Source organism: Prionailurus bengalensis, chromosome B1, assembly GCF_016509475.1.
Source record: "Prionailurus bengalensis isolate Pbe53 chromosome B1, Fcat_Pben_1.1_paternal_pri, whole genome shotgun sequence".
NCBI lineage: Eukaryota > Metazoa > Chordata > Mammalia > Carnivora > Felidae > Prionailurus > Prionailurus bengalensis.
Genome location: NC_057344.1, coordinates 163595542 through 163607683, shown reverse-complemented (window position 1 = coordinate 163607683; position 12142 = coordinate 163595542). Strand labels below are relative to the sequence as shown.

At 36.1% G+C, this 12142-nt stretch overlaps 1 protein-coding gene across 30 annotated transcripts in view; it reads left to right on the top strand.

Moving 5' to 3' along the window:
* Positions 1-12142, top strand: part of FIP1L1 (factor interacting with PAPOLA and CPSF1) — an 81727-nt gene that overhangs the window by 64415 nt on the left and 5170 nt on the right. For all 30 annotated transcript variants that reach the window (XM_043572641.1, XM_043572633.1, XM_043572651.1 and 27 more), the window contains one exon: positions 5359-5572. In XM_043572641.1, coding sequence (XP_043428576.1) covers positions 5359-5572 — 214 coding nt within the window. The remainder of the gene's footprint in view (positions 1-5358; positions 5573-12142) is intronic.

Here is a 12142-nt window from a genome sequence, read left to right as displayed (position 1 = left end):
CCTTTTTTTAAGGCACTTGTCCTTTTCTTTTTCGTGAGAGTCCTTGTATATTTGTTTCCGTACACATAAACATGAGGACTGGCCCATATCAGAAGGAGTAAGACTTCATTCTTGAGGTTACCTATACAGTTTCCTTGTGGAAGATTTCATTATTTAGTATTTATTAAGCATTTAGCTTTTTCTCAAAGTAATATATGCAAATTTTTAATCAGTATATTAGCAAGAGTTTTCTTTTCACTCTTTCCAACCCCAACACCTCTCTCAGAAGCATTTTTTTTAAAATACGAAGGACTTCTTTAGTAATAAGAGTTATAAAGCACATTGAAAAAATTAATGAGAAGAAAGGAGTTTTCTTCATCCTAATCAAACAAAGCTTTGAAATGTAGATGATGATACATCTTCCTCTGTGTTGGTAATTCTGTTTTACCTTTGTTAATTTATTTTAGGATTTTGTAATTTATCCTCAAACACTGCTTACTAATTTTTCTTGATGTGCATATTAATATATTAAGAATGTGCTCATGGCACCTGGGTGGCTCAGTCGATTGAGCGTCTGACTCTTAATTTTGGCTCAGGTCATGATCTCATGGTTCATGGGATTGAGCCCCGTGTCAGGCTGTGCGGTAAAAGCACAGAACCTGCTTGGGATTGTCTGTCTCTGTCTCTGTCTCTTTCTCTCTTTCTCTCTTTCTCTTTCTTTCCTCCCCCTTCCCCCCTCCCCTCCCCTCCCCTGCTCATGCACATTCACACACACTCTCAAAATGAATAAACTTAAATATATTGTGCTTATAAAGTAAGACCCAGTTAAAAAGTATTTTGGAGAAATATCAAAGAACTGCAGAGACCAGCATTTTTGATGCTTTTTAGTTCTTCTGATGGTCTGCATAGCATTTGTATATAAGCTTATCACTCTATTTCTTGATTTATATAACTATAGATACCATCTGTTATCATCCTCTTATGATAGATGTGTATTTTGCTCACTTACCATCACTACCCCTCTCTTTTCCCCACCAGTGAAGTTATGACTATTTTTGTACCTCTTTCTGTTATCTACATGTCCTTGGTTTCATGTACTATCAAGTGCCTATCACCAAGTAAATTTCCAGGTCTTCACCTCTTCTTCCCCCTCCGCCTGCCAGCTTTGGTCAGCCATACTTCTGCTTAGGAACATTTATATTCTGTCCTATAACCCAAACTATCTGTGCCCTGACAAATTTTTTATTCTGAAAGCTAAACAATAAACCATATTTACATTATTAGGACTATATAAATATTGTATAGAGATAAGGATAATACTCAAGCCCTGCAAAGGAGAAAGTTCCAATGGCAAATAGAAGTTACCTTTTTTTTTTCTTAGACTTCATCAACTGTAAAATCATACTACATTTTAATTGGGTTCATATTTGGGGTGCCTGGGTGGTTTCCATCGGTTAAGCATCCAACTCTTGGTTTCAGCTCAGGTCATGATCTCACAGTTCGTGGGTTCAAGCACCGCATCAGGCTCTGCACTGACAGTGTGGGGCCTGCTTGGGATTCTCTCTCTCCCCTCTCTCTCGGTCCCTACCCTGCTTGTACTTGCTTGGTCTCAAAATAAATAAACTTAAAAAAATATAATTGTTTTCACATTTGAACTGTGACTTTCTCCATCTCAAGGTTTTTTTCCCCAAAAATGTTTTCAGATTTTGTTTTTCATGTATGTCCTTAAGCCATCTGGTGTTCATTTTTGCCTGTGTTATAAGGTAATGATATAATTGTCCCAGTGTTATTTGTTGAATAGTTTATCCCCCTTGAGGGATTTATAATGTCCCATCCATCAGGTTTCCATGTACGCTTGAATCTGTTTCATGGCTTCCTAGACTTGACTAACTCTCCTTTGCTAATAATGCCACATTAGCTTAATTACTGAGTTTTATAGTAAATCTCCTATCTGGTTCAGCAAAATCTACCTACTTATTCTGCTTCAGAAGTATTCTGGTGCCATTGCTCTTACATATCCATTCTGAAATCAGCTTTGGAAGTTCCATGAACGACTGTTTTGAGATTTAGATTAGTGACATTTATATTATGCTTACTTTAGACAAAACGCTGTTAACTCATGTAGTCCTGACAGCTTTTAAAGCAGGTGTACTGTTACTATTCCCATTTTATGGATGAAGTAATTGAAGAACAGCCAGATTAAGTGGTTTCCCTGGTACCACAGAATAAGTGGCAGAATCAGGAGCTGAAACCAGGCAGCCTGGCTCCAGAGTCCTGGCTGTTTCTAAACTAGATTGGAATTACACTGATGCTTAGATCATTTTGTGTGGAATTTGTATTTTACAGCATTGAGTCCATCAACGAACAAGGACTCTCTTCATTTGTGGAGATGTTCTTTAATATATTTCAATCAAGTGCTATAATTATCTTTACACAATTTTTGCACGTCTTTGGTTAGATTTAGTCATTGGTATCTAATGTTTTTGTTGTTTTAAGTGATATATTCATTCGAACTTCCTGTTTCGTATTTGCTTGTATTTAGAAATAGGATTGGTATTTGTTCTATTTATACATATAGTATGTATATAGTAATCAATATGTATATTGATCTTGTAGCCAGTTATCTGTTGAACTCAGTATAATTTGTCTATAAAGGCTTTTTAGCCTGTAATACATATCTGCAGATAATGATTTTGTTACTTTTCAGATTCTTGCTTCCCTCCCTGTTTTTTGTTTGTTTGTTTGTTTGTTTGTTTGTTTTGTGGGAGGGTTCTTAACTGTTCTGACCAGCATCTCTTTGTAATGTTGGAGTACTGAAAGTGGAGTTCTTGTCTTATAAGCCCCTTCCCCCCCCTTTATTTTTAAGGAAAATGCTTTTACATTTTTACTACCAGGCTTTTTTTGCTATTTGGTTTTTGATGGAGTCCTATATCAGATCAAGGAAAGTTTTCAAGAGCCTTTAAACTGAATGGATTTTGAGTTTTAATCAAATGCTTTCTGAGATAACCATACCGTTTTTCTTCTCTAATCTGCTAATGTGGTAAATTTCTAAATTTTTCTAACATCAAGTCACTGTTTATTTGCTAAGATAAACCTAACATGGTCATGATTAGTTATCTTTAAAAAAATAATAATAAACATTGATTGATTTAGGATTTTGACATCTATGTTCATATGTAAGATTAGCCTATAATTTTTCTTTATTTGTATTGTCTTTAACTGGTTTGGGTATTAACAAGCCACGTGGGATAAGTTAGAGAATAATCTTTTTTTTCTATTCTTTGAAGTTTATATATTAGAATGGTCTGTACCTTATAATTAGTAAAACTCAACTGTAAAAATGATCTAGTCTCTTGGGAAGGTTTCAAGTTACTGATCAATGTCTTTCATAGGGGAGCAGTGAAGATTTCTTTCCATTCTTGAGTCACGTTTTGGTAAATTATTGATTGATCATTTGAAATTAGTCCATTTCAGCTAAGTTTTTAAATGCATAGGTATAAAGTATATCCTCTGTATTCTTAATGTCTGTAACATCTGTAATTGTGGGTTTTTTTGGTTTTGATTATGTGGCCTCTTTTTTTCTTAATCTTGTCAGAATATTGTTATGTTTTGTCTAGTCTTCAAAAACCACCTTTCAGTTTTTTTTCTTATTGTATGGTTCTTTTCTAGTCTACTTTATCTTTATTATCTCCTTTTTGTATGATTATTATGTTTGTGTCTAAGTTCTTAAGCTTTAGCCTTCCATCTTTTCTAATGCATCTAATGTTTTTTAAGATTAAATTTCTCTCCAGAACAGTTTGCATCCCTATACTTTTGATGTCATATTTTTATGTTCAGTTCCTAAATGATTTAAAATTTATTTTTTTTTACCCCTGCATTTTCGGAAATGTGTCTTTAATTTGAAATGTATAGAGATTAGGTTGTCTATTTTACTTATGAAAGTACATAATGTACTTTTATAAGTGTTTCATATGTGCTTGAGAAGAATGATTATTATTTAGCTGTTTTGGGCAGTATTCTGTTATATTCATTAAATCAAGCCTATTAACAGTGTTTTGCTCAAATCTTCTATTATCTAGTAAAATTGTTTTGTCTTCTATTATTTGTAGTAAAATTGTTTTATACTGGCAGTAATTGAGAGCAGTTATTGTAATCTTCCATGATCAAGGTGGATTTTTTTATTTCTATATATTCAAGCTATTTTACTCTCTAAAAATTTAAGCTTGTTTGTTAGCCACCTGAAAGTTTAGTTCTGTCTCTTGGTGAGATGCATCGTCTATTCCCTTTTCGTGGCCCTTTCTGTCCAGGTAATCCTTCTTTGTGAGTCTGCTTTGTTGTTAATCTAGCCTTTTCTGAAGAGCTACAGAGATTAGGGGGATTGGTATTTTACTGTTCCTCTCATCTTTCTGCTTTCAACCATTTTGTTGTTTTTATGTCCTTTATGTTCAGAATATTAGAGGTTTTGTTTTTTTGTTTTCAGAGTTTTTCAAAGTACTAATCAAACTCTTTCGTTTAACTGGTGAATTCAGTCTCTTGAATTACTGTGATTATTGAACTGATCAAACTTGTCTTCTCTAACCCTCATCCTTTCCAGGTCTTTTTGAACTGAGTTTTTCAGATATTTTTTTAAATTCTATTTTTCCTTGTAGTGTTTTGAAATTATACATTTTGTTTCTATTATTTTAGTGGTTACTTTTGGAATGTATTATGTATATATTTCATAGAAGTTCTTTTGGTGAAGTCTGTTAAAACTTCTGCTCATTTAAAAAAAAATTTTTTTTTAACGTGTATTCACTTTTGAGAGGGAGAGAGCATGCGTGCGAAGGGGAAAGGGCAGTGAGGAAGACAGAGGATCCGAAGCCGGCTCTGTGCTGGGAGTGGAGAGCTTGATGCTGGGTTCAAACTCAGTGAAACATGAGATCATGACCTAGGCTGCAATCAAGTGTCAGCCGCTTAATCGACTGAGCCACCCAGGCGCCCCCACTTTTGCTCATTTTTGAATCTGTGAATGTCTTTGTTTTATTCTTATTCTTGAGATTTAATTTTGTTTAGGGTATCTTTCTAGGTTGACCATTACTTTCTCTCAACACTTTGAAGATGTCTGGTTTATGTTTTTAGTATTGGAAAGTTTGTGGTGTATCTAATTCTGGTTCCTGTCTTTGTATGTTAGGGCTTTAAGGTTTGTTTCTGTATGTTACCTCAAACTATGGGTATTTACCATGCATTATTTCTCTTTTCTATTTATAACCTAGGTTTCCATTATAATCTATAGATGAAACATTTTTGGTGGGAGTTTTGTTTTTCAGTAGAGTTTTGTCTGTCTCATTTTGTTTAAGTGCCATAACTTTTGTTTTGAATTGTTTCTGTCTTTTTCTTTAGTTGCCTTTCCCCACCTTCCTGGTTCTGCTCCTTCATGGCCTAGTCTTGTGGATACCAGCAAGCAGTGGGACTATTATGCAAGAAGAGAGAAAGACCGAGATAGAGACAGAGACCGAGACCGGGAGCGAGACCGTGATCGAGACAGAGAAAGAGAGCGCACCAGAGAGAGAGAGCGGGAGCGTGATCACAGTCCTACACCAAGTGTTTTTAACAGGTTTGTTGAACGTGCAGGAATTCGTACACATGTATTTCATGTACACTTTAGAATTTATATTTGGTGCAAGGATGGAAAATCTAATTCACTTGGGAAAGGATTGCTTTAAGAGTAGTTAGTATAACCAATGAAAAGCATTAAGGCTTTTTAAATTCCTAGATGCTTTCCATTATGCAAAACAGTAATCTTCAATTTGTTTACTTCTTCCTTAAAGGAATTTGAAAATATTTTTATCTTTTCATCTAAGATTTTTATCTTAAGTTTAAATAGTTGGCAAGAGATAATTTCCAGTATATTATAAACATTACAATTTTAAAATAAAATCACTCAAATTTTAAACATACCCAGTGGGTTAAGAGCATTATAGTGATTTGCTAAACCTCGTCATCATATTTTGTAAAAATGCATGTAACAGACTCTCTTTTAACAGTTGGAAATTTCACATTTCTCTGTTTGAATTCTTATTTCTGAGCAACTTTCCCCAAAGAATTTTATTCCTCTGTAAAATATTTTTATTCTTGAATAAGTTTTTAAAAATGGATCATTCTATCCATTTTTCTTGCAGCATACCTATAGTAAGTTTAAATGTCTAAAAAATTTATGACTGTAAGATTAAGTATTTAAAAAAATTTTCCCCTCATTTTAATTATTATTTAAATATATATAGATAGAGCAACCTTTGAAAATAATTTAGTGGAACTACATCCCTTAATATTATGGAGGACTTCTGCCCATCCCCAATTAAGTATATGTATTCATGAGTGAATATTACTGTGGCTAGGAAAAAACAGACTTTTCCATTAATTATGTTTCTTCTAAAAAAAATTAATATATATATATAAAATATATATTATATATATATGTGTATATATATATATATATATATATATATATATAAGCCTTGTTCACATAAAATACTTAAATGAGAATTGATGGAATTTTGTTGTGGCTCTATCGTTTAATTAATTGAGCACCTGTAGATTCAGTGATATGCCAGATTTACATAGGTAACCTGTCATCAAAACTATTATTTTTTTTAATGTTTGTTTATTTTTGAGAGAGAGAGAGACAGCACCAGCACGAGCGGGGGAGGGGCAGAGAGAGAGGGAGACACAGAATCTGAAGCGGGCTCCAGGCTCTGAGCTGTCAGCAGGCACCCAGGTGCCCCTCATCAAAATTATTTTTAAGGATCTGTCGGCTCTATCAGCTATTCAATTTTCTTGAAAGCAGAGAACTGGAAACCTCCTGGTTTGTGAAAGTATTTGTTACTCAGTGTAACTGTTTCCTTGGGCTGCCATTACCAAGTCCGACACACTGGTGGACTAGAACAATAGTGAATACTTTCTGCAGTTCTGGAGGCTACAGGTCTGATACCAAGGTGCCAGCCTATCTTCCTCATTTTCATAGGCTCTGAGGAATGATCTGTTCCATTTCTTGTAACTTCTGGTGGTTGTTAGCAGTCCTCGGTGTTTTTGGTTCTGAGATGCGTCACCCCAGTTTGTGTTTCTGTCTTCATGTCTCATCTTCCCTTCTGTGTCTCTGTCCAAATTTCTCTCTGTTTATAAGGATATCAGTCATTGGATTGGGGTGCAACCAAATCCAGTATGACCTCACCTTGACTTAATTACATCTGCAAAGACCCTGTTTCCAAAAATAGTCACATTCACAGATATAGGGGTTAGGGCTCAAACTCATCTTTTTCAGGGGGCGGGAGGAGACACAATTCAACCCAGTACATTCAGGAATTTAAACTGAGAAAACTAGAATTTATGAAAGAACACCAAAAGGGCTTTACTAAGACTTCTCAAAAAACTTCCAGTTATACTCGTTTAAAGTTACTTTTAGATGTATCTTTTTTTTTTTTAATTTTTTCAATGTTTGTTTATTTCGAGAGAGAGAGAGACGGACAGACAGAGTGTGAGTGGGAAAAGGGCAGAGAGAGAGGGAGACACAGAATCCGAAGCAGGCTCCAGGCTCTGAGCTCTCAGCACAGAGCCCCCACGCGGGGCTTGAACTCACAAACTGCGAGATCATGGCCTGAGCCAAAGTCGGAGGCCCAACCAACTGAGCCACCTATGCGCCCCAGATGCATCTTTTTAAACTTAATATGCTCAGAAAGAATTGTTCATTTTAATACATCTTTGCAGATAGCCTTTAAAACAGCCTTTGTTAAATATTTTCATGCAAACCTTGGAGTTGCAATTTTTCCTCATTCCATTTATGGAAAATAGCTACCGTATAACTTAATTGGTAAAAGACAGCTCTCATCAGTCCTGACAGCCAAATCACAAGTTTTTATCAGAAAAGACGTCTGATTTCATTTTTTTGTTCACTTTAAATGAGTATAAGATGCTGCCCCTCAACACTTTTGATTTGCTTTTCTTCAGAGGGACTTCAGTGGATTTTGTTTGTTTGTTGTTTTAACTAGGTCAAGGAAAATTGTTTATGACTTCCACCACACTACTTTACGTATAGTATATCTGAAGTTAGGACATCCCAGAAGACAGAATACTCCCATTTCTTACTCCGTATTTTATCCTTGACAGAAAAATGTGTCAGATAGGAAGACTGAAAGCCTTATAGAAGCTTTGTTATTCCTTGAATAAAATAGATCTGACATTAATATTTTAAATTAGATATCTAAAAAAAAATTTTTTTTTCATGTTTATTTTTGAGACAAAGAGCATGAATGGGGGAGGGTCAGAGAGAGGGAGACAGAGAATCCGAAGCAGGCTCCAGGCTCCGAGCTGTCAGCACAGAGCACAACGCAGGGCTCAAACTCACGGATTGTGAGATCATGACCTGAGCCAAAGTTGGATGTTTGACTGAACCACCCAGGAGCCCCTTAAATTAGATATTTTTAATGCCATGATTGTTTTTGCACCCTGAGTCAATGTATCAGAGTAAAATTGGTAAAAGGAATGCCTTTTGTAAAGGGCTAGGAAGTTGATTGTGAGAGAAGAGATTGGAGAAGCTGCATGATGCTTTACCTGCTGGTATGTATCATTACGCAGTTCACGTTTAGGAAAGTTTCTGGAAGTTGTGGGTGGCAGTCGATGCCTCAGAACGTTTTGTGCCACTGGAAGGAATTCATACGCTGACGTGGTACTGGCACGTGTGCTGGTCTAGAGAATAATTCAGAATTCTCCTAATGATCCACAGGTCCCAGGCCAGTACACCTTCCTACACTTTAGAACACCCAGTTCTCTCTCAAGCCAGTATATCGCATGTTTTAGCTATGCTGAACTAGATGGTATTTTGGAAATCCCCCATAATTCCATACTCGTTCATGTTGTTCCTGTCTTCTGTGAGCTTTTCTGAACCCCCCAAAAAATGGAATTATTTCCTTCACTTGCCAAGTATTTAGCGTATCTTCTTTAAAGCATGTCTTTCTTAGCAAGCCTCTCTGAGGGTGTTGGCCACCATCTTCCATTTCTGTATTCTCAGCACTTTGTATAGTCAATGCCTAACATGCAATGATAAAATGCCATACGTTTCAGGGGAGGAAGATGAATATAGTAAAGACAGTTCTGAAAGCTGTTGTGTGAAACTCTGTTTTAGCTAGGCAGATTTTGAAATGAAGAAAAATCAAACTTTATCATTAGGAAAGCATTAATTTTAGCATCTCGTTAAAATATCAGTCTTGGTGGGGTACCTGGGCAGCTTAGTCAGTTAAGCATCCGACTTTGGCACAGGTCATGATCTCACAGTTTAGAGTTAAAGCCCTGCATGGAACTACCATCAGCACAGAGCCCGCTTCAGATCCTCTGTCCCTCCACCCCTTCTGTGCCCCTGCATTTGCATGCACACACACACTCTGTCTCTCAAAAATAAACATTTAAATATATACAGTCTTGGTACCATCACAATATAGAATGAAATGAGTCAAAATAACTTTTTTTATACCAGCTATTTTTATGGATGGGATAAATGTACATAGACAGTTTTCTGATTTTGCTAGATCAATTAAGGATGTGAGCATATACTTGATTCAGGCAGCATTTGTTTTGTTAGATGTGATCATGTAGTTATAGACTTCTTACTCCAAAAAGGTCCTTAGGGATTATCTAATCTAAATTTTGACTTGGCAGATGAGGAAATGGATGTGTGAAGAAATTAAGACAACGGTAGAGAGCTATATGGGCTACTGAAAAAAGTGGTTGAGATATTACTTAAAATCCTTTTTAGTCTTGAAATTAGTTAAAAAATTCTGTTACTTTTTATTTTTCTTATTACTCTGTATGCACTTTCTTTATCAGTGGGTGGAGGTGATTCATTCATTCATGTAACTGACATTTTCTGATCCCTGTTATATGCCAGGAACAGAGCTATGTGCTAAGGATACAGAAATACTCACACACTATCCTTACAGATTTAAGCATGTAATGTTGTCAAGGGGACTAGGACGGGTTAGCAGTTTTAAGCGTTACCTAAAAAAAAAAGTGCCATAAGAAACAATAGGATTTATTCATCTTTTATTTATTCATCTTTTTCCTTCCTATAGCTCCTAATAGTGACTGTAGGAGCTGATAACATTTTATTAAGTATAAATAAGTAAAGGTTGATACAATAAGTGTGTGTGTAGGTTTTGTGTTTCAGTATGAATATAGTGCGATGGGATATGTGCTGTTAACCTTGACCACATAGTGCGTAATTCTGTTACATTCAAGAGCATTACTTTCAGGCAATGAATTGTTTCCCTTTTTTAAAAAATTTTTTTTTTGTTTATTTGAGAGAGAGAGAGAGAGGGAGAGGGAGAGCATGAGCAGGAGGAGGGCAGAGAGAGAGGGAGACACAGAATCCGGAGCAGGCTCCAGACTCTGAGCTGTCAGCACAGAGCCTGATGTGGGGATCGAACTCATAAAACGTGAGATCATGACCTGAGTTGAAGTTGGACGCTTAACTGACTGAGCCACCCAGGCGCCCCAGAAGCTGAATTTTTCTAATGTAATTCAAATGGATATATTTGAGATAGCAGTTATTTCTAGAATGTACATGTTCACAAGGTGCTGAATGTAAACTTGATATACGTAAGAAGACTAAATTGAATTGCTTTGCTAGAGTTCATAAATTCTTTGTGTAAATAATACATTTATAGAATATTTGAGGCTAAATTCTCTGATTCTTCAGTTTCAAATACACGCATGCACAGATGTTACTCAGTTTTTATGGAGACTTAAAACGATTAATAGTTAAACCACATTTGATTTTCATATTGGTAAGCTATAGGGCATCAGGAGTCAGTGTTTACCAAAATCTGACTAAAAGTTCAAGGACAGAGCAGTAAAAGATGGAGGAATTTTGTGTTGTTCTGGATTATCCCAGGAATAGTGTTCTCTGGAAAACCCCAGTGAAGTATAAAAGTAAGGGCCATTTTTCCTAAAGACTGACATTTTGAAATAAGGCATGTAGTGTGTGTTATCTTACAAATTACAGGGTCATTGTTTTGAAAATTATAGACCAGTCTCAACATCTGTTTTTTAGGCTGCTTAAGTGTGGGCCCGAAAGAAGGCTGGTCATTTTAGGGTGTTTGAAGTGAGCTGTAATGATTTCCAGGCCTAGAGAAACCTTTGCGCCACAGCTGCTTATCAGAGAAGGGGACGGAAGGACAGATCCTCATTATGTTCTGTGTGTGAGGCCGAATCTTCCGACACCACATCCTGTGGCTGTCTTCAGAATATTAGGGACCTCACAGCTAACAAGAGTTGGTGTTAGGATGAGAGAGAAAAGAGGGTTACAAATGACAAATTGCAATAATTGACCTTAGTTATTTTTATGTAAACCCAATACAAAGAAGGCCTCATTTTTATGGAGGATACTATTTATGATAATCGTTTGTCATGGTTATTCCCCTTCAGAAACATTATAAGAGAGTCAGTCACTTTTATGAAAAAGGCTCTGCTTCTAAAAAATTGAGCACTGAATTGACTGAAGATGGGGAGAGCCTGCATGTTAGCTGCCATTTATTGAGGGCCCACTGTTGTGCCAGTTCTCCGACAACCTTGAAAATGACACTTGCCAGTTTTACAGATGAGAAAACAGGTCCAGAGAGGTTAACTAATTTACCCTGGGTCACACATTTAGTCAGTAGCAGGATCAGGATGTGGTCCTTGGTCTGTTCTGCACTTCCCGTCTTAATGCAGCGCAGCATTGCATTTCAGGCCCCATGCTTCCACTGTCCAAATACAGAGTATATGTTTATGGTCAGAAAATGTGGATCCATGTGGGTACATACAGTATACTTTTTTTAGTAAGTTTTTGAAATGTTTACTGTATCTCAGGCAGGAAGAACTTGGTCAATAATAGGAGACGTTAGTTGTAGCACTACTGAATCATTACTTTTGGTAGGAGACCATAATTAAGTTGACTTTTTCTTTCATGTGGCTCATACTTTTAACTGATTCTGTGTCCTGTTACTTTGACTCATATACCTTAACATCTCGATGCGTCATGCAAGTTACTGATTTAATAATTTGTATTAGACCTTTCTAGAAACCAGAGCCCTTTAGTGTGTAGTGTTCTAGAAGATATTTTTTATCCTAAGGGAGTTTACTGATAATAGGTTGTAGA